At 43.1% G+C, this 26399-nt stretch overlaps 1 protein-coding gene across 1 annotated transcript; it reads right to left on the bottom strand.

Moving 5' to 3' along the window:
- Positions 1 to 269: 269 nt before the first annotated feature.
- MCL1 (MCL1 apoptosis regulator, BCL2 family member) lies at positions 270 to 11732 on the bottom strand. Its single transcript, XM_085638950.1, has 3 exons — positions 11287 to 11732; positions 2957 to 3204; positions 270 to 2369 (listed from the first exon to the last, which is right to left on the bottom strand). Exons 1-3 carry the CDS (start codon positions 11654 to 11656, stop codon positions 2253 to 2255), a joined length of 735 nt encoding a protein of 244 aa, XP_085495076.1. The 5' UTR covers positions 11657 to 11732; the 3' UTR covers positions 270 to 2252.
- Positions 11733 to 26399: the final 14667 nt, after the last annotated feature.

Below are 26399 nucleotides of genomic sequence, written 5' to 3'. Positions count from 1 at the left end.
CACTGGGAGGCGGTGCAACAGGAAGCAGTCAGATTGGATTTCCAGACGTGACTGATAGGAGTTGGTTGCGAGTTGCAGATGAGATTTATCGCCAGGACAGGTGGTTGTATACCCAAGTTGTTGACCTGTCTGCAAAACGAAGATAGTACTAACGGCGTTCAGAAGAAAGCTCTTTAAAATAAGATTATGGGTTAGAAAGGCAAAGTCATACAAAACATTCCTAGTGAACACTGGTGACTTCAATTGAACATAGCAGTGGAGAGAAACCATTCACAGTGAAACAACAAATTGTTTATTGACCATGGGTGATCTCCCATCGGTAAGCACATTTGACAGTAGCACCATTTTTCGAGATCCCATTAAACATTTATTAAACAAATAAAAAGTGTAGCCCATTTTGGGGCAGCTAAACATTTACACAAAAATACTAACGAGAAACACCGCAATCTCAATACTAGATCGAAGCTAACATTAACTTCTCTAGATCCAACACACTTGTCCCAATCCCACACAATTTGGGTCACTCATAAGCTGATCAATAATTGTGGAAATTAGGTCAAGCTTAGCTCCTTGCTCACGAGTGCCTAGCACATCTTGCGTCCATGTGTAACTTAAGTGTGTGATCTCACACAAAAAAGGCTTCTAGTGGTTTTACAACTAAAAGAAATACCCTGCGCTCACCGAAGGTTCATTTGGAGGCGTCAGACAGCTCCTTGACCCTAAAACACCCTAGATGGGGACCTTGACTAAAATGAGAAGACGGCTAGAGTCACTGGGCCACAAACATCAGGTACAAATATTACAATAAGTAAAACAAATTTTAGAGCGAGGCTAAATGTTCATGAAGTCGCTAAACTAAAATTTGTACACACCTGCATTCCACTAAACATTAGTTGTGCGCTGAACAGTGAACTTCCCATTCTGAACAGCCTCACCAGTTTCATTAGATGAACTACCCAACACTAGCAATAAAGTCTCACTCTCAAGCATCAATAGTATGGAGGGCACAACAGGGTATATGCAGAATAAGTGTTCTCGCTCTAAATAATATGCCCCTTGAGGTTTATTATGAAAAAGAAATAGCTTATCTTGGAGTCAAGTATTTTATTGAACATCTGAAACAAATGGAATGTTACATTCTACCAACCGCTCATCCCAAAGAGTGAAATAAAATAAAACCTAATAGGCTGTGAACCATTCTAGGCGTTTACACAGTTTGCACTGAAGAGTACCTAACTCAATGCGATTTAGTTGTGCTGTGACAGAGGATTACAATTTGCTCATTTCACACAGGTCACTAAAGGCTGTTGGTGGGCATCCCAGGGCGGAACAGGCAGTTCAAACAAACCACTGGACAGACAAGAATTCTGAAGTACATTTTCGCCATTTAAGTTAACTACATCGGACAATATTATTCTGAACAGACATTTGCTAAAAGAAAAGAAATGTGAAATAGTTTCCTATACCAAATATATTACTCATTTGTGAGTGAACTTCAAAACATCGCAGCATCACACCACTTGAGGCAGAATGTGCATGGCAGACAATCTCCTTGCAAAAGGGTCGATGAAGACAGATGTATGCAGCATTAGAAGAGCACCATCTAGGAATGCACTAGGCACTTCTCGCACGTAACTTTGGGCAACTGAATTTTGAGCTCTTCATCAAAACTTGAATGGAAACTGGGGCGGCGAATTACTTACATATACAAAGGAGGTGGTTAGAACGTCAGATTTAGTCTCATTAATACAAAAATATATATTTTGTTTTCCCCAAAACACAACCGCAGAGCAATTAATGTTCCAGACATACATATACCCAAACTTGCATTGTGAAATGCATGAAATGGCAGGACTTGCATCCTTCCCCTCCCAGACTCTCACGCAGGTAAACAGATGCCACGGGAAACCAAAGGATTCTTTGTAAAAATATATATTTATATATTATACAATGTACAAAGTCCATAATGAAAACCTCCTAGATAATTGAGCCAACTTTCATGCACAGATATGCCATGTCTCTGTTGTCCCAGGAATAGAAGTGTGGTTCTTACTTTTTTCTGCCCACTGGCTGCTTACGTGTGGCCGAAGAACATTGGCTTGCATGTTCTCCACTTGCTTGGCCTAACCTTTCTCTGCAGTACATGGGATGTACAGGCGTGGTCCTTGTGGCAATTGCAGCATTAATGTTAGAGCAGCAAATACTACCAACAGTTCAGAAAACCAACCGGGAGGGGAATTGTTCAAGGTGCTTCATCTTATCATGTAAGCCAAGCTTGCTCCAACGCCAGCTACACCCGCCAATGTTATGAGAACATTTCTGATGCCTCCTTCCACATCTTCGACGTGAAAGAACTCCATAAAACCATCCTAGAGAAAAGATCACACATTAATAACTATAATTTACAAGGTTACTCCCCACCAGGTTACCATGCTGGTCAACCCCCAAGACCAGCTCATTACATTTCACAGTTTATCAAATCAACCCACGTCAAATGCATATAAAGTTCTGCAACAACTCCAGGCAAAGATGTGACAATGAATTTAGCATTTCTGGAGGAAATCCCTAAAACTACTAAAGAACCCTAGCTGTAACCCTCACACAAAGGGACCGAAAATATATTAATCTGCGTAACCTGGTTACAGTAAATAAACTGAGGACACAGAACACAAAGGAATCCTTCCCACCATCCTCTCAAAGCAGTTAAGCGCCTGCTCTTACCATCTAAACCCAGCTTTTCACCTGCTGTTTCAGTGGCCTCTGCATTCCCATAACAATCTCTCAAACTAACCATGGGTTTATAATGCCATCCTTCTCCATGAAGTAACCTCGCAGTGTGAACAAGCAAGGGTGCAGATCTGCATATAGGACCCAGTTTCCAGCAAGTTATAATTCACGAAACACAAATGTGACAGTATATATTCATCACCAACACCGAACAAGTGAATAAACTCACCCATTCATTATGTGCAACTATCCAGTCTCGTTTACTGGTCATTAGGAAGTTGGTGACATTTTCTGCCAAGGTATCAATACTGTCCTCCAGGTGAATGTTTTTCAGGTGCTTTGCGATGTGTGCACCAAAGCTAATAAGTGCAACAATTCTCCCCCAGTTTGTCACGCCATCCTCAAACATATGAGATGAAACGGACATCACAGGTTTGAGATCTTCTGGACTTTTTATGTCAAGTTTCCTCAGCATCCCTGTAGATAAACAAAGAGGGCATCAACAAACACGTTTCAAGTCTTACAAAGAATAAAAGTTTCACAAGTACCATGAACAAACGCTAAACTGCTTCAAAGGTTGAAGACTATTCATTGATTTATTTTGAAGGTTTTATATAGCGCGAACAAGACACCTTTGCTGGTATCAGAGCTTTAACTCATGTTGAAGAACAGAGACATAAAATCAAAATATAGAAAAGTACATCATTTCGCATATCCTCGAAGAGAGCAGGATCGCCTCCGTGATAAGACTGATAGGTCAAAACAGTTATATAACAAGCATGCCGTAATCATGAGTAAAGATGGCGAGTCCAGGTAAACTCAGCAAAAAGAGTTCCAAGGAACTAGGGCAGAATTGTGTTCATGAGTAGTAGTTTAACTTCTTGAAAGATGCAGTTGAGGGATTCAGTCTGGTTTCAGGAGGGAGGGATTTCCAAATTCTTGCTTTGTAGGAGAGCCCGTTGAGGGATTTCATATCATGGGTGATGTGGTTGTCTCTTTTCGATCCATGCCACAGAGTTGAGGGAGGACCTTAAGGGAGGAGTTGTGGATTTGGGCAAGCCATCTGGGGGTTGCGATTCAATAGTCCAGCCTGGGAATCACAAGAACTTGGACAGCAGAACTGATGTCCAGGGGGAGGGGGGGCAGGAAGGGTATTCATTTTCTTACAAAGTTCACTTGAAGTGTCGCTCCTTTGGTGGCAGCACTAATGTGGTTCTGCATGTTTAGCTACTCACAGAAAATAATTCCTAGTGATCTCGCTAAATCAATGACCAAAGACAGGCAGTTTAGGGCTGTTAGCTGCTTCATCCATTTGTAAACGACTGGCGATTGGGTGGGGCGATTAGGAGGAATTCAGTTTTGAGTGTTTAGTTTGAGGTGGTAGCATGTTAGCCAGTTTTGGGTTTTTGTAGGATTATGTTGAGGGTCTTGATGTCTTCACGGGGGTAGACCCGCACAATAAGTGTATTTCCAACTGCCGCAGCCCCCTCCACAAGTGTCTACACTGCAATAACTATTTGAAATCCCCTTCCTGATGCCATAAGGCATCGGGTATAAGGCATCAGCCTCGCCATCTAATGAGGCATTATGCAGGTGAATTAGGCTTGCAGCAGAGACCAGTTTTTACCAGTCTTGAACAATCTCTGGCATCTCAAGACCAGAGCGGGTGGTATACATTAGAACTCGCTCTATTTGCAACTCAGTCCACAAAAGGAAGCGCCACCAACAGAACAAGCCATCAACCCAATGCAGACAACATATTGAACAAGCATTTGCAATGCAATAGGTCTCCCTTTTACGTGAGTTTGAGCTATTGGCATTGTAAATGACGACTTATTTATGTTTTGGTTTTTAAAATGTAAATAAAAGGCATTGCCAATAGCTTAAACTTTTGTAAATGCGAGACCTATTGCATTGCAAATGCTTGTTCCTCATATGTCATTGAGTGGACTGCAGACAAACGGGAGATAAGCACTTTCACCTCTCCCTTTGACATGCCTTGAATGTGCCAGGAGCTTCCAGTCTGTGGATGGGCGGGTCCCAGTGCATTATACAAACCAAGGCACTAGTTTGGTCTCTGCTGCCAGAGATGCCAATACCAACCCCCCTTTCTGCCGCCTGTTAAACCTCCCCACCCCTTCTTCCCCAGAGTTGCCAGCACCCGTGCCCCGTCTGTCTCGTGTTCTGTCGCTTAGCTTCTATAAATCTGAGTGGGGTTCATAAAACTCTACATTTAAGATGCAGAAATGTGCCCAGTTTCATACATGCCCCCTGCTCTGGGGTCCCAAGAGTCGGTCCACGAGAAGAGATTTCACGCCACATAAACGAGTCTCCTCTGCAGTCGGCGTCCGCATGTGTGCACGCGTGGGCGTTCCCCCCCCCCCCATTTTAGAGATCCTGGCCTGAACCCGCCCTTCTCTAACTACCCTGGACACAAACATCTCCCCTCAGTGCTGCCGGCTCGCTGTGGAATATTTAGAGACCGGGATGATAGCAATGTTTTGAGCCCAGTTGTCTCACTTAGTTTACCCTGTCTGTTTTAACGTTCTGATCAGTCTTGCAAATTATTTGCCCTGCCTGTTATGCCCGCACCCCACAGCTTTTGCTAGGGTCCACGCCCCATTTTGCCTGCCTTCTCCTCCGGTCTGTCTGTATTTGCGTCCTGGACCTGTCTGCCTGACCCGCTCCTCGTCTCTGCATGCCTGTTTCTGCTAGTTGGCTAGGCCCGTCAGTAACTGCTGCTCTGCTCTGCCTGTATATGCGCACTCTCCTCTGCCATCCTGTGTCTGTGCAATCTCCCATGTATCTGCGCGTTTGCTCTACCTGTCTGTGCGTGCTCCTCTCTTCCTGCTTGTCTCTGCGCTCTCCTCTATGCCTGTATCTGCACACTCTGCTCTGCCTGTAGCCGTCCACCCTGCTCTGTCTGCCTGTAGCCGTCCACTCTGCTCTGTCTGCCTGTAGCCGCCCACCTGTATGTGTACTGCTCTGCCTTGCTGTACCTGTGCCCTCAGACGGTGCCTGCGTAGCCGGCTGTCTGCCTGTGTCCCCACACTCCTTTCTACTCTCCTAGGGCCCCCCACTTGCTTAATGAGAGGACGCAGAGGATACCGACAGGTATCGGAGAGGGCAGGTCTAGGTACAGTAGCTGCTCAGAGTGGATGGGGATGAGTGATTGACAGGTGTGTACTGCAGTCCCCGATACAGGAGCCGGTGTTTCCCAGATGTCGCTTCTAGACCTTGTCCACACGGGGGAGGCGTGCAGTGAGGCTGGTGCCCCGTGTCTTGTAGCCGTGATTAGTGAATAAAACCCGGTGCAAAGATCCCAGGTCTCTCCCAGAGGCATTAAGAGCTAAACCCCGCCCGCGCCCTCTCACTGAAGTTGATAAACTCCGTACTCTAGGAGGCTACCTCGGTACCCCCGGGCCTCCTAGAATAAAAGAGACCTCCTTTTTAACAAGCATTTACAATGCTAATTATAGGTGTCGCAATTGGGAGTTTGTAACCTCTGGCATTGTAAAACCAGAGAACAAAGCTCCGAGAGATCTATGTGCCGAGGGAAAGTGATCAGCGGTTCCCCAAAAATTAAATAAAGCTACACTTGCGATGGGGCAGTAACTGGCGCAACTTTAAAAAATGCAATGCCAACAGGGGAATGGGGTTCTTTTCCGTGCGCCAGAACTTTGTTTGGGCTAAGCCGTTAAAGTTAAATATTTATCGACATTGGAAGGCTGATATACGGGGCAAGATGGCAGAGTTAACGCCAAAGGAGAGGCAGCACACGGAGGAGCTCCCATACCTAATCGGCTGTAAAAATGAATGGTGCCTTGCTCCCTGAGACAAAAAGGAAGAGGTGGGAGGGTGCAGCTGTATGTGTAGTTGAAGGGGAGACAGAATTTAAACAAGCGAGCCAGGCGGCCCGCGCTCACAATGACAGTGTGTCTCCGCTAATGAAGGAGACCGTGTAACGCCACATGTGAGAGCCAATCCCTGTGGGCAGGGCAAAAAGTGGACAAGGCCGTAACAAGGAGGGACTAATAAGCCTCCTTTTCAATCGTCAGCCAGCGTTTAGCATGGAGGATGACGCCAGCGAATTAAAAAGATGGGCGGGGATTCAAGTCCGCCTCTGAAAGCTTAGGAATCCGCATTGATTCCAAGAAGCCCTCGCATGGCAAGAGCAGCGCATGCGCGCTGCTAACGCCAGGCAAGACCTAAAAATAACATTTGGAAATCCACCTTTTTCCTAACCTGCACCTCCCATGAACAAAATGTGAACATTTGAAGGACCAGCTCTGGTATGAGACACATTACTCCTGGGTGCGAGTAGCACAGAAGGCAGAGCAGACAGTGGCAGTCTCAATCTAAAGAGGGTAAGGGCAGAAGGAATTTAAGATTAAAACAAATGCCCAGTGACAATTTTAGGAACACTGCATCAACCATTTGTGGAGGTTATAAAGGTCTGCATGGCTGTCTCCTGCTTGTGGAGATAAAGGGCTAAGTAAAAATACCTCCTGTGCTTTATATACAGGTTAACAAGCCATTCCTGACTGCTCAGCTTTCAAAATTCGGTAATCCACAAACCGAGTCTTTAACAAAGGCTCCTTTCAATGTACCTTGAGGTTTAATTGCCCACGGTTCTCATTTGTTACAGAAAGGGTTATTAGCAGGAAATGGGGCTTTTAAATAAAAACCACAAACATCCTGGCGATTATACTCCTAATGGGGGAGCTGAAGCACAATAGTGCGTGATGTCTCAAGTCTCATGTGATTTAAGCACCAGTGCTAAGAGTCCCCTTTCTCTGGAATCCAAGAGGACAAGCTCAAGATTAGATGTAGAAGGATGATTTCACCTAAAGACTTGGAAAAGCCGGCTGCTTTCTAAAGAAGCCATAAGGCTTTCAACGAAATGTGGAGTGGCCGAATGTGGAATTCTAACACCCGCTAGGAGTCACATTTCTAGATGAACATGAACACAGGATGGTGCTACAAGGGAGAAAATCTATGCATGGTTCTGCTTGACCTGAAGAAACATTAGATCAAAAAACTACCAAAAATGTACTCCTTAATTATAACGAGTATTAAAGTTCATCCTCTTTAAAAGGCAATAAGATGCTTTCCAAGATGGAAAATGCGAAATACCATGAGATTCCAGCCACATTAATGCAGGAGCTCGAGCATTGAAAGAGTCGTAAGGAAGAAACTGGGATCACCTTTAATACCCAAACTTTGTTTGCACTACAGGTCAGTCACTGGCTGAAGGATCAACAAGCAATCATTTGCTTCGAAAATGTAGGTTTACATTGAACTAATAACAGAAGAGGACACAAGAACATCAATCTTGACATGGCTAAATGTTTGAGGTGTTATCTATGCAAGGTGAACATAAACTAGCGACAGGTACAAGAGACTGCAAAACAAAGTAGTCAGAATGTACCTCAACCTTTCCAAAGGTGACCATATTTAAGCAGAACTAGAAAGCCCTCTGTTAAGCTCCCTTGAATGGGTCCTGTACCCTGTCCACAAGGCCTATTGTGGCAAAGACTCTAGCTCCCCTACAATGTCCCTAGCAGAAACATTCACTCACCAACAGCCCAGTGCATCACCCTCAAACTTCCAAACAGCTGCAATATTGGGTAGGGTTACTTGGAGTTGAAGAACCTAGACTGTGGAATACACTGAACCCAAACATGAAGACCAAATCAATCGCCAGGTTTCTGGCCCAACGCAAGAGCACCAATTTGGAACGTCCTATTATATTTCTGTAGACCACAACATTCGCTCACATGGAGTCATCACATAGCAAAGTAAGAACGCACAGACTAGCTTGTGAAGCTCAGGAAATATTAAGTGTTCAGCCTTCCAGAAACATTCCCAAGATGTGTGACATATTAATGATTTGGTCCAAGAAAAACTTTCTGCCACTATGAAGTCTTAACAGGGCAAACCAAAAACAGGAAGGTTCAATATTAAGTATAATTCTGCTTTTCAGAACGATATGGTAGGCCCCAACCAGCTACTAACTAATTAATGACAATGGAGGTGCCAGCTCTCAGCCAATCAGGCCGACACCATGCTATGCCTCATGCACCTGAATTATTCAGGACATATGATCCAGGGAGATTTCAACCATGAAAAGATCCTTGCAAAAAAGAAACAATTACTTTGAGTGAGAGAGCATCTCGCAGAACAAAAGAGAACATTACTTATATTAATGAACTAGGAGAAACTAGACATGGTCCGACAGGGACCGCACCAGGGACACTGGTCCAAAGTAAGCTCCTGACACCATGAACGAACACAAGAAGCAGTTAATATTTAAGGGAGCACAGAGCTCAAGGGAGCAGTGGAGACCACGATAAACTCGAAGGAAAGACTTAAAATAATTAGCAAAGGAGACCCAAACTCTCCGAGGAGCTATCACAAGGCACTGCAAAAACAACAAGGGGGGAGCATGGAGATTCCAAGCTACAGTCATCACCTCACACAGAAGACTACAGGAACCAACGGCTAATGAGACAGGCCAATGTAGAGGTGGACAATGATCAGACTCACCCTAAATCCCATCATCTCACACGATGGAGATGTGAGGTGTAGCGCAATGCAAGGAGAGGGGTATGGGGTGATTCCAACAATCACAAAGTTTGTGAAGTCCTAATAGACGAGTTCCAGACACTAAATACAGTTGACCTCTTCGAATCCTCCCGTCTGAGACGGATCCAGCCACTATCATGGATCCACAGGACAGAAAGCTTCACCAAGAAACACGGCTAGGCAGCTTTACACAACACCGGAACAGTAAACCTGCAGCGAAAGCTAGAAACCTTCATGCTACTTATACACTGAGCAAACCATTCAGGATGATGACTGAACAAATGTGCGCATTAAGGGAGCTTCAATCTTCATAAAACACCCTAAGGTTAGATCACAATTTCCAGTGGGACCAGGCAACTCATGCTCCTTACAACCAGAGAGTTCAAGTGACCACCAGACCAGACGAATGCCAACCGTAAGGGAGCTTTAGCAGAGCAATGCGCAGAACCCACCAGGCCCAAGGGAGATTCAGCCTACACAACACAGCTCTAGCAACAAAGGCTATGTCGCGCAGCGACCAGAGAGAATGTACAAAGAACACCAACTAGAAACACACCCAGTCCATCGATTGCCATCTGGGGGTAAAGTTGGCAACGACTAGTGGCAACAAAAACACGATAAAGCGGATAACTCCCCCATCAATGAAAGATCACACACACAAAAATGAGCCCAGAACACACCGAGGGAGCTTCTAATACACTGACTGAGCGACTAGGGCAGTAAAGAATTATTAATGACAGGAAATATGGGGCTCGGCTATTTATAGCAGGCCGGATTCTCTGGAACGATAAATAGTGAATGAGGAAGTGTCGAGATGGAAACTCTGGGCTGGAGCGCCGCTGGGAGGAGGGGAGAGAACCAGCGCCGCTGTACCCAACGGCCCTCACCAACAGGCACATTAAAGGAGGTAGCGCATTAAATAAGGAGGCAGATCCCCCATAGTGATCGCTGACATCTTAAGGTTGGATGCACAAAAGTAGCGCATTCATTAATGGACAAGAAGACATTCAGTCTCCCTACAGCACAAATAAGGTAATGTCATTACCAAAAGAAATCAAAAACACAAAGGTAAGAGGTAGCAGCATACTAATGTAACAGACGAATACAGGCTAGCAGTATTTCTACAGTCGACAGCACAAATACATACCAAGTTTACACTATGGATAGCTAATGTTTTCTAAAAATAATAAAACACCTTTAACTACATCGAACATGGACTTCATTTATTAACTGCAAAAAGAACCATGTGCAAGTAGCAAGATGGCAACTTCTATATAACCCCTCGGGAACCACTTAATTTACAGGAGGGAACCCAGTGAAGGTGCAGAAAATGAAGGAGCTCAGGACCCAAACATGCCTTGGGAGGCGACAATGTACTGCAACCTCTTAAAAAAGATTCCTACCTATATGGCTTCATTGACAGAAACTGTAAGGCCAGAAAGTGGTCAACTTTAGCAATGTAAGCAACTCATGAGAGCGCAATTAAATCGAAAAAATTTAGGGGCAGCGCTAAATGAAGAGGAGACCACATGTAGTTTAGTTAGCAATAAACAATATATTACAAACATCAATGTGGGCAGCTACCAGCAATCCTCAATTATTCAGCTTTGTGCAGGCCATCTGTTTACCAGAGAGCCGGATGTCTCAGTGCGCACCATAGGAGGCGTATGCTTCTCTTGTCAAAACTGTGTGCAGCTCCTCATTGCCCCACTAGGGGCAGAAGCCGGACGCCTACAATATAACCTGAGCTATTCATGGGTAAAAGCATCGAATAGCTTGGAGATCGGACTACCCTTGAATAGCCCCACCTGCTTTTCATGGCTACTGTACCGGAAAATAATGGAGACCTTTCTATGGTTCAATAATTGTTCCTGGGTTCTTGCCATATTCAATTAACCAACCATAGGATTTGAACCATAACATTTTCACTGGTCGATGTATCTTTGTAAAGACCCTTCCCCCATTTCTCACCATCGAAGGCAATCCGGTGCTTGTCCATGACGGAACATCCTACCCTCCGCAGTGTGCTGAGTGCGGGGTCGGTGGCTCCCTTGGACTTCTTTCCCTCGGCGCATTCGTGGTAGTAGTCCCGAAGCAGTCCCAGGGTGCGGAGATAGAGTTTGTCCACGGTGGCAGGTGGGGAGGCTTCCGGTACCAGGAAGCGCGATGACTCCGTAAGCGGGCTGCAGGGGCTGGAAGTGGAGTCCGAGCTGTAGCCGTCGCCGTCGCTACACCCGCTGTCCTCTTCCCCGAGCGGCGGGCGTGGCCCTCCGCAGCACACGTTCAGCTGCAGCACGGCGCTCCTCTTCGCTCCTCCAAGAAGGCAGCTGCTGTTCAACATGGCGGCGTCGGTTAGATAGGCCTGACTAACTCGCTTTCAGACTAAACTAACACAGACTGGCGATGATATGACGCGGGCGCACTTTATATTACCTCGGTATGCGTAATGGCGTCTGCGTGCGTAACGTCCACGAGGAAACTCCCCGCTGCATTCCCTCCCTTCATTGTTAAATAAAAAGGCACGTCCGGTTGGGGGCGGGCCATCGATGACTGAAAGGTAACGACAGGCTGTATCTCATTGGCACAGCGTATTAAGCAGAAACGTTTAGAAAGTGGAAAAATTATGATCGCTTAAGAAATTTGTGCCACTGCCTAGGGGTTTCCACTTTCCCAGAAAAAAAAAACGGACGTTTGTTTCCGTTTCTAAAATGTTTATAAAAAAGTTATAAAATAAATGCAGACGAATCTGTATAAAATTATGCAAAGCAGGCCTGCACGTGATACTTAAATATAATTCGATACAAACTCGTCTGTGTTTATCATTAATATGGCTCTTTTGTCTTTGTTCAATTACGGATGAGGAATCATTCACGCAGCTGTAAACATGGGATTTCTTTCTGCGTTTAGCGGTTAACATATGTACGTACTGATAAAGGGAAAAAATACCAGCTTTCGGTGATTTTCCAAATTTTCGTGAACATTTTTCTAGTCATGCCGATAAAAATCTGGCAGGTGGCAGCCCTGTGTTTTAAGTGAATATACATGCCAATATTTTACAACTAACTACGAAAAGGGAGATTTTGGGGAAAAAGTGGAAGACTTTATTTTCCCCACTGAAGTACATCAAAGAAAGGCAATTTTAGGCGTGCCGTTTCTAAAATAAAGGCATTTTTTGCTTAAAAAATCGTTCTCCTCCTAACTCAGTCAGGTCTGTTATAATCTATGTATGGCACACGTATAATATAATAATCCCAGGCAAATGTGGCAGTTTTTTCCTAGGGGCAGGGCTTTAAGTGGGATGAAAAAACAAGCATTGAAAATGCAATAGGCCTCGCCTTTTATTAAGTTAAAGCCATTTGCTTTGCTAATGGTATTATATAGCAAAGCAAATGGCTTTAACTTAATAAAAGGCGCGACCTATAGCATTTTTAATGCTTGGTGTTAGTGGTGGGTTAAGCACTCGCTTGCACTTGGCGGTAGGTGGTGTGCTATATAGGAGCTACCTGTACCCAGTCTGGATATTTTATCAGATATTAAACAACCATAAACCGATGCCCTTGAGTCCTCTGTGCAAGCGCTGACCTGAAGAAGGTTAACACCCTAACATAATAAATACACTCTAGTGCTAGCTTGTTAATTATACTAATATTGCCCATGCACAGAGGATACAACTTATTTTTTGCGTTTAATAGTGAGCATTAATTACTGTAGTATTGTTCACTACCTAATTCAATAGTACTCGGCTTCTTACCCTCAAAAGAATGAAAGCTTCGGTTAGCGCTGTATGCACGTAACCGTTTCCATGCACAATAGTCCTAGGTCTTTGTTGATGCTGCATAACCCTCTGATGAGGACTAGAAACAGTTACCTGTGGGTTCCATCTGGTTGGATCTATGACCTGGAGATGATACGTAGTGCTCTGCAGCAGGCACATTGAGCACCTGAGCTATTTTATTAGTACTGGAAACTGTGTGCCACTGCAAAACAAACTTCTGCAGCTGACCCACTCGCCACTGGGCTAACATACAAGCTTACACAGTCCCCAGATAACAGCATGGCTCAGTCTATTGAACCTCCTACTGTGGAAATCTGAATGCATTTTTAAACTTTTACAGCCAATACAGCGTTCGAGCCTGCCGACTTGGGAGACTGACAGCTATTATTTCTAGAGCAACTTAACAGCAAGACTGGGGTAAAATGCATCATGCACTAAAATATGTAATGTATACACCTATATGTGCATGTATATTGTCCTGGTTGGTTCTTTTAATTCTGTTCTTGGACTGATAATCGGAAAACGAAAACTGAACTAACCACTTAAACATAAAACCAACATTCAAAATAATTAAAAAAGAAAATCACCATAAAAATACTAACACAATTCCTGAAAAGGAAAATCAAACCTGAAACTTTACTAGTTACAGCAATTAAACAGAAAACAAATATTAAAGAAGGTTACCATAAAAATGCTAAACGCGTGTGAACGAAAATCAACCCGCCCACTTGGCCCTGGGGTGGAGGAGCAGCATAGTTTGCCAAGTTTCTGGGCAGGGCTGGTGCGTCTCTGCATTCTCCCGGTGGGCTGCAGACCCCTAGGTGTTAAGACCAGGATGGGTCGCCATGATGACCCAGCGGCCTATCGGACATTTGCATAGCACGTGGCAGGGCAACAGACTAGCCCCCAGAGAGGCGGTGCATGAGCGGTGGCCCCCTCAGAGGTGGGTGCCTCTGCCTTCTACACTGACCTGACCTGTACTGGTCAGCACTTTCGGGGAGCTGGGGTGGGGGGGGAGTCAGATGTAAAGCACAGAGATGAGGCAGCATGCAGGCAGCACTCACCGCCGGCGGGCTCACTGGGCTCTCCGGAGCCGCCTCGGGGCAGGAATGATTCGGGGCCCAGCTGTCCCTCGGAGTGGGAGCCCCCGGCCGCGCTGTTGCCCAGCAGCGCCCTCTGGCCACCATTGGCTCCTGCCGGGGCAGAGTGCGAGGAGGAGGACCGCTTGTCTTAGACGAGCAGCGGGCAATTCCTTTGTGGACGGGTGCAATTTGGAAATACACCTGGGCGTGGACATGGAGGCAGAGTCTAGCGAGTATTGTGTGCGGCGCTGGCCGCTATTGTCAACAAGTAGTACGAAAAGTCTTTCTTTTAATCAGCGGGCAATTCCTTTGTGGACGGGTGCAATTTGGAAATACACCTGGGCGTGGACATGGAGGCAGAGTCTAGCGAGTGTTGTGTGCGGCGCTGGCCGCTATTGTCAACAAGCAGTACAAAAGTCTTTCTTTTAATCAGCGGGCAATTCCTTTGTGGACGGGTGCAATTTGGAAATACACCTGGGCGTGGACATGGAGGCAGAGTCTTTCGAGTGTTGTGTGCGGCGCTGGCCGCTATTGTCAACAAGCAGTACGAAAAGTCTTTCTTTTAATCAGCGGGCAATTCCTTTGTGGACGGGTGCAATTTGGAAATACACCTGGGCGTGGACATGGAGGCAGAGTCTAGCGAGTGTTGTGTGCGGCGCTGGCCGCTATTGTCAACAAGCAGTACGAAAAGTCTTTCTTTTAATCGTTGCTATTATAAACAAGCAACGCCAACAACGCTTCCTGCTTTTTCTCTTTTAGAGCCGTCCCAGCTGGACTGGCTCGCCTGACTGGTTTCTTATTTTTATGGGGCCATGTGTTTGGCCCCATAAAGATAAAAAAAAACTTTTACGCCAGCAGTAAGTCGGGGCAGCCAGTCCAACTGGGAGGGCTCTAAAAGAGAAAAGTGTACGTCACTAGACGCTCTTTTCCAATGGCTGGCCACCGTTTAGCATAAACTTTGACGCCAGCCAATGGAAAAGAGGGGCGCGGCTTAAAGCCCACTAGAGAAATCTCCTCAAATCATTAAATCTCGCCAGCGAGAGTGCGCATGTCTGCGCAGTCTTACGCCAGGCGAGACCTAACTAGGGGGGTCCCTCAAAGGGGCGTGGCCGATGCAGGTAAGGACGTGGCTTAAAACGCGTAAGGTAACATTCTGTGCTTAGCATAGTGTGCTGCCTGACTGGCATTTTGCTGCTTCTGTGATTGAATCCATATATAGAATACATTTAAGTAAGATTACCTACAACTAGCTAGGGCTTTTGGCTTTGTCAATGACTGTTAGTTGCATAAGATACATAAGCAACAACTATGGCTTTGTTGCATACAATATAGAAAATACTTCCGCTCTGAAATGAGGAGACTGTAAAAGTACTATAACAAGTCTCTTTGAAGTTACATCACTGGCAGTGATGAGCTGCCGAGTTAAGATTTTTTTTCCACCCCGAGAGTGAGTGCAAAAATGGAGAGCCCAATAGAGATCCGTTTCGGCACCTGTTATATATATATTTTGTATTTATCAAAATATATATAGCGAGCGTAGACATTACATACATACAGTATTCGGATTTTTATATACAATATACTAGAATCTACTGATTTATAGGATCACATCCACAAGTCCTCTTTTGTTGCTTTATGAAGTGCAATAACGTACATGTTTTTATGTCACTATTTCCACACTTACTACTTTGAAGAATGCTCATATGTACATGATCATGATTGAGAACTGGTGGCAGATTATGTCCAATGCTCGTTGGAGATGCATAGGGTGAATAGCCTTTTCTCCACACTGGCTGGTTTCATCCTTCTTTTAGCATTTATATAGTTGTTTGCATTGATGTTGTATATATACTGTATCGGCAAGAGTTGCTTTTGATATATTTTCTGTACATATGGGTATATTTATACCCGTATGTAATGGTGCTATGCAACAGCATGTGTTTTTTTTAGGAGATGCTTTAAATATATATATTTGTATGTATTGTTCAGTGTATAAGTTAAATAATTGTTATATCTGATTGTCTCATTTATATATGTAATTGTGTATATATGTATTTTGTTATTTTGCTTTTGGTCCTGTGTTGTTTTCAATGTTTTCATTTCAATGTTTTTATATTTATGTCTTTTTATACTCCTTTCAGCCCTGACAAAGTTCAATTCTTTAAACGAAACACGTTGGCTGAGACGTTCTTCATATTTTGGTTGGATAACTACAATAAAGACTATTTCTATGGAAAGAAAATTGACCACTTGGTGTGACTTTAACTAAACATTTGGTAGTGCACTGCTCCAATCATTTTCAAATTTTGTTTATCTGCTTGGCAGTCTGTGTCCTTTAATGGCGGATGCAGGAGCATTTTTGTGCACACCCACTATAATCATATTATTATTCATACCATATGGGACCACAGCAAAGAGGTGCGGCATTTGGAGTCCGCCGTTAGTTCTTGTCCTTTTACAAGACACAACCAAAATCAAAACCCCATGCCTAAATCCAAATAAAAAATGGAAAAATGGATATATTTATTTGCCAAACAAACCACGCAAACCATATTCGAAAGAACCTACAATTCCAAGCGCAGATTTAAATATATCACAGATAAAGCTTCACACTTAGCTCCATAACAAACGATGTCAAATACCAAAAGACAATAACACGATAAGGGATCATCAGAAATGGCTGTGATTTTAAATAAATAATTCAACTTTAAAAAAAGTATCAGAATAAGAATAGTAGTATAAGCAACATCTCGTATTGCTGTGAATTAATATTCAGAATGGGCACTACATAAGCTCATTGAGCCATATGACCAGGAAATTGCACCGGGGGGGTGGCAACGATGTTAGTAGACACATGAATGGGGATGTTAACAGGATAACAAAGAAAAAGTTGCCTGAGTTAACAAGGGAATGTATGCACATTATACGTCCCCTGTAAATGTTCCATGATGGCCAGGGCAACAGGTGTATGGGGCAAAGTTGTGTTAAGCAACGGATAACATTCAGCCGCAAACGAGCCCCCATTCAGAGCTGGATGGTACTGGGTAATCTATCCCTTGTGCCACATGACAAAGACACAAACCTATTATGTAAGAAAGTAATGAAAATCGTGATTGAAGTTATGTCCTTTATCCACCGACCGCAATCTGCATATCCATTTGGATTCTGTCTGTCTTAATGTTAGGTCCCGATTGCCACCCCGTTTGTTCAGGGGAATATGGTCAATCCCACAAAAAAGGAAGGACTTATTCCCCATGTGTGCTCTATTATAGTGGTCAGTCATGGGGTATTGTGTGTCATTATTAATAAGAGCACGTCGATGTTCTTGAATGCGTGTCTTGAGACATCGCACTGTGCTCCCAACATAGACTTTCCCACATGGGCACTAAAGTGTGTAAACAACGTACTTGGTATTACAATTGATGAAGTGCCTAATCTGATGTACCTTGTCAGTGTTATAGCTAAATTCTTTGCATCTGTTGCGTCCAAAAGTACATATATTGCAAGAAGTGCATGTGTAAAAGCCAATGGGTGGAGTAGGGAGCCAGGTGTTCAGGGTTTTCTGTGTGACCACATAGCTCGGACACAATGAGCTCCTGAGTGTACGTCCTCTTCTGTATACTAGGGAAGGTTTAGTACTAATGAGGGGGCGTAATCTAGGAATATCCAAAAGTAGATGCCAGTGTTTTCTGAATGCCTTAAAGATTTTATCGCTATGCGCAGTATAATCAGTGAAGAAACAGACTTTTTCTTAAGTTCTACAATTAGCCCGCGTTTTGTTCGGAACCCTTGTTCCAGCCTGCGTCAGAGTCTGTGGTCTAGAAGCTCCAGGACTCTGCATTCTGCTATATTAAGAGTTGCTGAATCATATCCCCTACGTGCAAAACGCTGTTTGATGTCTGTGATATTCGCCCTAAATCTGGTCTCTTCACTGCATATGCGTCTTGTTCTAACCATCTCCCCATAAGGGATATTGGTAATGACTGAGTTAGCATGTGCACTAGAGGCATGCATAATGCTATTGCATGCTGTTTGTTTCCTAAACAAGGTGCTGTGTATCTGGCCCTCTTTTATGTAAAAGTGTATATCAAGAAAATCAATATTCTCTTTATTGCACACCATTGTAAGTTGTACATTGTAGGAATTGTCATTGAGATACGCTAGATATTCCCTAAATTGAATCTCAGAACCGGACCATAGACACACAATATCGTCTATATACCTCCCCCAAAACACGATGTATTTGGTCCAGGGGGAGGCATTCTTGTTCCAGGCATGCTCCCTCTCATACCAACCCATGAAAAGGCCGGCATAAGAGGGTGCAAACCTGGAACCCATAGCTGTCCCTTGTAACTGATGATATCATCTCTCGTCATGTTTAAAGAAATTATTCGTCAAGATGAGATCAATCATCTCCATAATCATGAGATTGTAGGAATAATGGTCCGCCCCTTCTTTGTCAAGGTGATGGCGGACTGCCAGCCTGCCAAATTCCTTGCGGATGCAAGTATATGATCCCACAACGTCAAGTGTGACGAACATCAGGTCATCTGACCACATAAATTCATTAAATTTGACCAGAATATCCTTACTGTCTTTAAGGTAGGAGGGAAGGTTGATAACATGCTTCTGCAAAGTGAGGTCCACGAATTCTGATATTCTTTCCGTTGGTGACCCGAACCCAGAGATGATAGGTCTGCCCGGGGGGAATCTCCCTCCCTTGTGGACCTTTGGTAAAATGTAAATGCAAGGGAAGCGTGCCTGATGGACATACAGATATTTAAATTCATTATCCGTAAGGAGGCATTCATGATGGTAATACGTAAGTCACTAATAGGGTTGAAGTTGATAAGCTCATAACACTGGTGGTCCCCCAGTTGGCGAACAATCTCCCCCATATAATCACTGATATCCATGATCACTACGTTTCCCCCCTTGTCTGCTTCTCTTATAACAATTTTATCATCCTTTTGTAATCTATATAGGGCATCTCTCTCTTGTTTGGTAAAATTATGGTGATGTTGTGTATATGAGCCAATGGTATCCAGCTTATATAACTCACAAGTGATCATTTCTCCAAATGTATCTATATTCGGATGGTACCCACCTTGAGGAACAAACTTAGACCTGCATTTTAAACCAGTATCACGGTTACAATCCTCAGCGATTTCAAGGTCATTCAAAATAGTTTGTATATCAGGCATTTAATCATTTTCAATGGACAATAATGTTTGCACCTGTCTTATCTCTTCAATAGTCCTATCAACATTGGATACATAAGAAGCATTTGGGACAACATATGATGTTAGCTGTGAAAAAAACTCTTTTAATTTTAGCATACGGAGGAATTTGTATAAATCAACATGAACATCCACCAAATCACCATATTGAGTCGGACAGACACCCAATCCTTTCTTCAACATATTGCATTCACTTGTGTCTAGTTCTCTGTGTGATAAGTTAATGATTTGGAGGTCTAATTGAGCATTCTGGGTAGTATTTGGACTAGTATTATTACCATGGTGGAAGAAATAGACCGATCTAATGGGACTGTGGTCCTGTCTGCTCCTAGTTCCTCTTGGAGCGTAATCGCATGTTGTGACTGTCTGTTCTTCCCCCTATGCCTCCCACCACTCCTTGTTTTCTGGGGGCCTTTTCCTGCTGTCTGTCTCCCTCTCTCAATCTTTCCAACTCTCTCTGGAAGTTGGTTGCCATTATTAATAATGACACGCAATACCCCATGACTGACCACTATAATAGAGCACACATGGGGGATAAGTCCTTCCTTTTTTGTGGGATTGACCATATTCCCCTGAACAAACGGGGTGGCAATCGGGACCTAACATTAAGACAGACAGAATCCAAATGGATATGCAGATTGCAGTCGGTGGATAAAGGACATAACTCCGACCACGATTTGCATTACTTTCTTACATAATAGGTTTGTGTCTTTGTCATGTGGCACAAGGGATAGATTACCTAGTACCATCCAGCTCTGAATGGGGGCTCGTTTGGGGCTGAATGTTATCCGTTGCTTAACACAACTTTGCCCCATACACCTGTTGCCCTGGCCATCATGGAACATTTACAGGGGATGTATAATGTGCATACATTCCCTTGTTAACTCAGGCAACTTTTTCTTTGTTATCCTGTTAACATCCCCATTCATGTGTCTACTCACATCGTTGCCACCCCCCCGGTGCAATTTCCTGGTCATATAGCTCAATGAGCTTATGTAGTGCCCATTCTGAATAATAATTCACAGCAATACGAGATGTTGCTTATACTACTATTCTTATTCTGATACTTTTTTTAAAGTTGAATTATTTATTTAAAATCACAGCCATTTCTGATGATCTCTTATCGTGTTATTGTCTTTTGGTATTTGACATCGTTCATTATGGAGCTACGTGTGAAGCTTTATCTGTGATATATTTAAATCTGCGCTTGCAATTGTAGGTTCTTTCGAATATGGTTTGCGTGGTTTGTTTGGCAAATAAATATATCAATTTTTCAATTTTTTATTTGGATTTAGGCATGGGGTTTTGATTTTGGTTACGAGACACGAGTCTTTCCTCGAGTTTTCTTTTTTGACCCCCAGGTCTCCATGGAGATGTGAGACGCGGCCGTGCGATTTACGTCCATCCACGTCGCTCTGGTTGGGATTCACGTATATCGGCGCCTTCACATTTTTCCTTTCCTTTAAATACTGTCGCGCTTTCCAAATGGTATACGTGACCATACACCCGGTGGCAGTTTGAGGAAGGAGCACGGACCGTTACAGGCTCCAGGTAAGCGGCGTATGGTGCGAGTATTTGACTCTGTTCGCACAGAATATATAGCGTATACCGGCCCAGCTACACGGACTTGCTTTGCTGAAGTCATCGTGTGGTTGTGTTTCTTTTTTGTATAATCTTTTTGAATTTGATGCCTGATTGCCCGCATAATATGTAGCATGCAAGAGGCGTGTTGCAGCCTTGTTGTTCACCTGGGCGGGACTCCGGGGTTCTTTATTGCCGGACATAATATTGTGCAACCCTGTACATATTTATCTTTATGTCGAGATGACCGACTGTCAAGGCTTCGTTTGCTTGCGTACTTACCACGCTTTCGTAGATAAATATTATATATTATTTTAGCTTTGAATGCCCATTCCATGATTCTCTTGACCTTACACGTTTCTTTGAGTGGTTACTTCCACCCAGTTAGTCTTAGCCGGTATGAAGTTTCTTGAATTTTCTTACATCCTATTCATTAGGATATGTGATCTATTGATTATATTTTTCGTTTGCCTTTTTCTGTTTGACAGAATTAATTGTCGTGCCCTTATCAAGGAGGCATTGAAGTTTACCTCAGACATGCCAAATATTATGAAATAACATGGAAATACCACGTCAACTTTATTGGCTCCTCTAGAGACGGACTCTCAACAATACAGATAGTGGACTGACTGTGGAATTAAGATTTATTCTCAAGCATGGTATGTGTTTCTTTGGTTTTGCTGTTGTTCACATTTTTGATCCATGACATTTCCATTATACTGGGTTCACTTATGGAGTTTTTTATGTTGTCTTTTATGCCTCACATTAGCAGCTCACCCATCAGTTTGGTGTGAGCATTCATACTGAATTTTGGGTTTTGCTTATTTGCATTGATAGGCTGTACGATGCATGGATCATATACGTCAGTCTGTTTTAAATTATACCATTTATATGGTGGCCACCTAGCTTTTGCATATACAGCCTGTATTTATCAAAATATATATAGCGAGCGTAGACATTTCATACGTACAGTATTCAGATTTTTATATACAATATACTAGAATCCACTGATTTATAAGATTACATCCACAAGTCCTCTTTTGTTGCTTTATGAAGTGCAATAATGTACATGTTTTTATGTAACTATTTCCACACTTACTACTTTGAAGAATGCTCATATGTACATGATCATGATCGAGAACTGGTGGCAGATTATGTCCAATGCACTTTGGAGATGCATAGGGTGAATAGCCTTTTCTCCACACTGGCTGGTTTCATCCTTCTTTTAGCATTTATATAGTTGTTTGCATTGATGTTGTATATATACTGTATCGGCAAGAGTTGGTTTTGATATTTTTTCTGTACATATAGGTATATTTATACCTGTGTGTAATGGTGCTATACAACAGGATGTGTCTTGTGTTCATTCTGGATTTGGAGGAGGGAGGTAGCTTCTAGGCTTCGAGTTCTGTGTCTGGATGGATAAAGGATAAGACCTGTCGTTTCAGTCTCTTTGTTTTTCTTGCCTCGAGTCTGGTAATGTTGTTGGTGATCTTGTTTGGAAGGTTCAATTGTTTGTTTGTATTTACCACAGTATAGTGAGGGTGAATCTTAAAACATTGGAATTAGAGCCTGTGGAGTTGATCTCTGCCCCCATCAATGTCTGAAAGGACTTAAACAGCCTTTTGGGTAGTTGTGTTCTGATAGGAGTGCCAATAAATTGTGATGCTGGGGCAGTTGATGCCAAGCAGTTCACTATGGCTTCCTTGTGATGTATTCTGAGGTTGAGGTTTTTGTCCACAGATTCTTATGCATATGAAACAACCACAGGGTTGAGAAATGTAGCTTTGTTTTTTTTATTGTTCAGTCCATATCAAATAGCAAAACTGAATACATATTGCATAAACCATCATGCAGATTCGTAACACAATATATCAGGTCAAGACATAAGGCCAGATACTATAGCCAGGAAAGCAAAAAAGAAACAAGAGGAATTATACAAATAATACATTTTACATAGGCCACACAGTTAATTTAAATGTTCTATCATCGGGTCCCAAATCTGCATACCTAGCTTTTTACGCTTTGATGATTTAAGAGAGTAAAGACTATATTGTAAATTAAAAATATTATAGAATTTAGTCCGCCACATCTCGAACGTAGGGGCTTCTCGCTGCAACCACGCTGAAGCAATACATAAGCGTGCCACCGCTGCTGCAATGAATATAATATATCTAAATTTATATACTGACTGTCCTAATGGTACATTTTCACCTATACCCGTCAGCATTATATCTCTTGTCAAGCAAATTTGTTGCCCAAGAATTTCCAACAAAATATAGTCACATTGAAGCCTTAATTGCTGAAGCACATTACAATAAAAAAAAAATGTGAACCATCCCAGCTTTTTCCGTGTTGCATCTAAAACATTTGCCATCATTAGAACCCCTTCCCCCACTTCATCATCTTCACAGGTGTATGGTACAAATCAAAAATCATCTTATAATGTTGTGCTTTCAGATTTGCAGACAATAAAATCTTCCCCGCCATATCAATTGATTGTTGCACATAGTCCCCCTCCAATCCCAACCGTTCCCTCCATTTAGCTGTTTGTGCATCCATGTCATCAAGTTGGGTTTCGATTAATATAGTATACAAGCCACCTAGCCGTGCCCTCCTTCTGATTGCCTCGACTATCGGGAGCTCAATTATTCCCTCGCTTATATGATGTTTAAACAAAAAATCCTGAACCTGTAAGTATTAAAAAAATTCCTTTTGTTGAAGACCATATCTGTTTACTAGCCCTATAAATGAATCTAATATCCCACCCTCAAAAAGATCTCCTAATAATCTAATCCCTTTAGCCCTCCAGTTCAACATCCTAATATCTCAAAAAATGGGAGGAAAAATAGCTGCCGCATCAAGCGGTGTACAATAGCTAAACCGTGGAACAGATAACACTTTCCGTACTACTTTCCAGACTTTATAAGCTGCGGGCACTCCCTTAAACCTACTTTTTTAAAAATAACTTGGGTCATAGAAATTAACAAAAAAGTTTCTAGCTTCCACTCCTAGCAACATTTGGTATATTGATGGTGTTTCCGCTGTCGATCCATCTTCACCTGTCAACAATATCCGTATGTTTTGAAGTATACATACATAATATTAAAAAATAAAATTAGGAACAGACCACCCCCCCCCCCCCCAATTACGTGGTAGCATCATATATTTAAACGCCCGTCGTGCTTTCCTTTGTCCCCAAATAAACATATCACAGATAGATTGCACTCCCTGAAGTTGTTTTTTAGTTAGTTCCGATTGGACCGCCCTTAAATAATACAGATCTCTAGGAAGAATAATCATCTTCAATACATTACATCTTCCCACCCTTGTAAGATGCAGACTTTCTAGTCGATCTAACTGCTTTTGAACCCCATAAACAATGCTAGACCAGTTCACTTCGATCAAGTCCTGCAGTGACATTCTAACTCTAATACCTAAGTATATGGCTTCTTCCCATACCCGTACATTGCCCGGGCATGCCAACTTAGAACATATAATCTGTGTTTTGGAGGCATTTAACTTATATTCTAAAACGTCACCAAATATACTAGCTAATCCTTCTATCTCAATAACTGCTGCCGCAGGGTCTGAAGACGCCACCGCTATGTCGTCTGCATAGGCTAAAACACGTACCTGATATTGTCCACAGATCATAGATTTAATACGCTCATTCTGCTCCAGCATAACCAAAAAAGGGTTAATATATATTGCAAATAGCAGCGGGGAGCACGGGCACCCCTGTCTTCTACCCCTACTGATCCATATCTGCTCTGTTTCCCTCAGAATCACACAATACATGATCAACTTTCCATATAGTTTTAGATAAATCCACATTATATTCAGAAATGGGTGGCTTCAGGAGAACGTGGTCGTCGTCATGCGAAGAGCAGGGTGGATTAGAGTTGTTTGTACCAGTGCGAAAAAGTTTTAAGGCTCTTTTGAATTCGGTTAGAGATGAGGTGGGCCCGGGGTACTTCGTATGTTCGAATCTTGTGTTCAAAAGGTGTGCATTTTGAAGTGGCATACAGTGGTTTTCGCACAGTTAGGAGGTACAAGTGTGTTCAGTGTGAGGAAGGTAATGGGTGGGATGGGAAAAAATATACAAATAGGAACGAACAGTACAAGGATTTTAAACGCCACATGCAATATAGAATTACATCAGCCAGACTTTGCCCATGCACACCGAAAGGGCAATTATACAATATCAACATCAACAAAATTTTCTCACTTAATTACAATATGTCCTTACTACTTACAGCGCTTCCTCTGTAGAGATATCGATTTCCAACAAGTAGTCAAACCATTGAGGAATAGAGAAGAGCGACCCCAAAGAGGGATACAAATAGAAGAAGAATAAAAAGCCACATGCGCGCGTTGTGCCTCACAGAATACCAGAAACGCCGAGAGCAAAATTGACGGCCGTGCGCGTGCACATCTCCTGTCCGTGCTGGCAAAGCGAGCAGGACACACGGAGGGACTGGAGATGTGCACACGTTCACATCTCCTGTCCGTACGGGTGCACATCTCCTGTCCCCCTTTGGCCAAGAAACCGACAACAATAGATCTCACCAAGGCGAGCAGCGCATGCGCTGCGTCGCTAGGCGAGACCTAAAAAAACAGAAGACAGACGAGTACAAAACCTTACTAATTCAGAACTGACAAAAGCAATAAAATAGTACCTGATTATCCAAGGTACCCTGCATTCATTGATCAATATTTGATGTATTGCGAGAATAAAAACTCAACTGAGACCTTGATACTTACTTTAAAGTGGCAATCGCAAGCCTTGCAAAGAATTCATAGCGGATACAACAAACAAGTTGTAACTAGAGCTTAAATAAATTTAAGATTCCACTGAGGGCAATTGGAACGCTAAAGCTCAAGCAACGAAGGAAGATTTCCTGGTTGGGCAAACACTGTTAAAGTCCCAAGACTCTTTTAAAAAACAAAGGGAGAAAATATTAATGGCATGCGAAAGTATTTGAAGTTGAGCCTGAACTTGTGAAAGTGTATGTTTTTAAAGTACCTGGGAATTGGATAGTAAACATTGTTGTTTAGTTTCACAGTACACAGAATAGCATCTATTGAAGCCTGCATAGAGAAGAAGGATTAAGCCGGAGGGTATAAGCACGACAAACTCACTATTTTCTCGCTTTCTCCCCAGCCCCATTCCCTTCTTTCCCTTGGTGTGATCTCAGAGCGAGTGTTAATTATTATCCTACTGGAGACTGCAGTTGGGCATTGGAGTCTTTTGTTTTGTGCATTGCTCCTGCTGGCTCAGTGGATTGAAGGTTAGTCAATCTGATTGTGTTTTAAGAGTAAGCTGCCCTGATCAAGAGGTGCTTCCAGCATAGCGATGACACAGCGCTTCCTAGGCCTGAACTTTGAAGAGAGCGCTACTTC

Source organism: Triturus cristatus, chromosome 12, assembly GCF_964204655.1.
Source record: "Triturus cristatus chromosome 12, aTriCri1.1, whole genome shotgun sequence".
Taxonomy (NCBI): Eukaryota; Metazoa; Chordata; class Amphibia; order Caudata; family Salamandridae; genus Triturus; species Triturus cristatus.
Note: the sequence above shows the minus strand (reverse complement) of the source record. Positions and strands in the feature narration are given on the sequence as shown.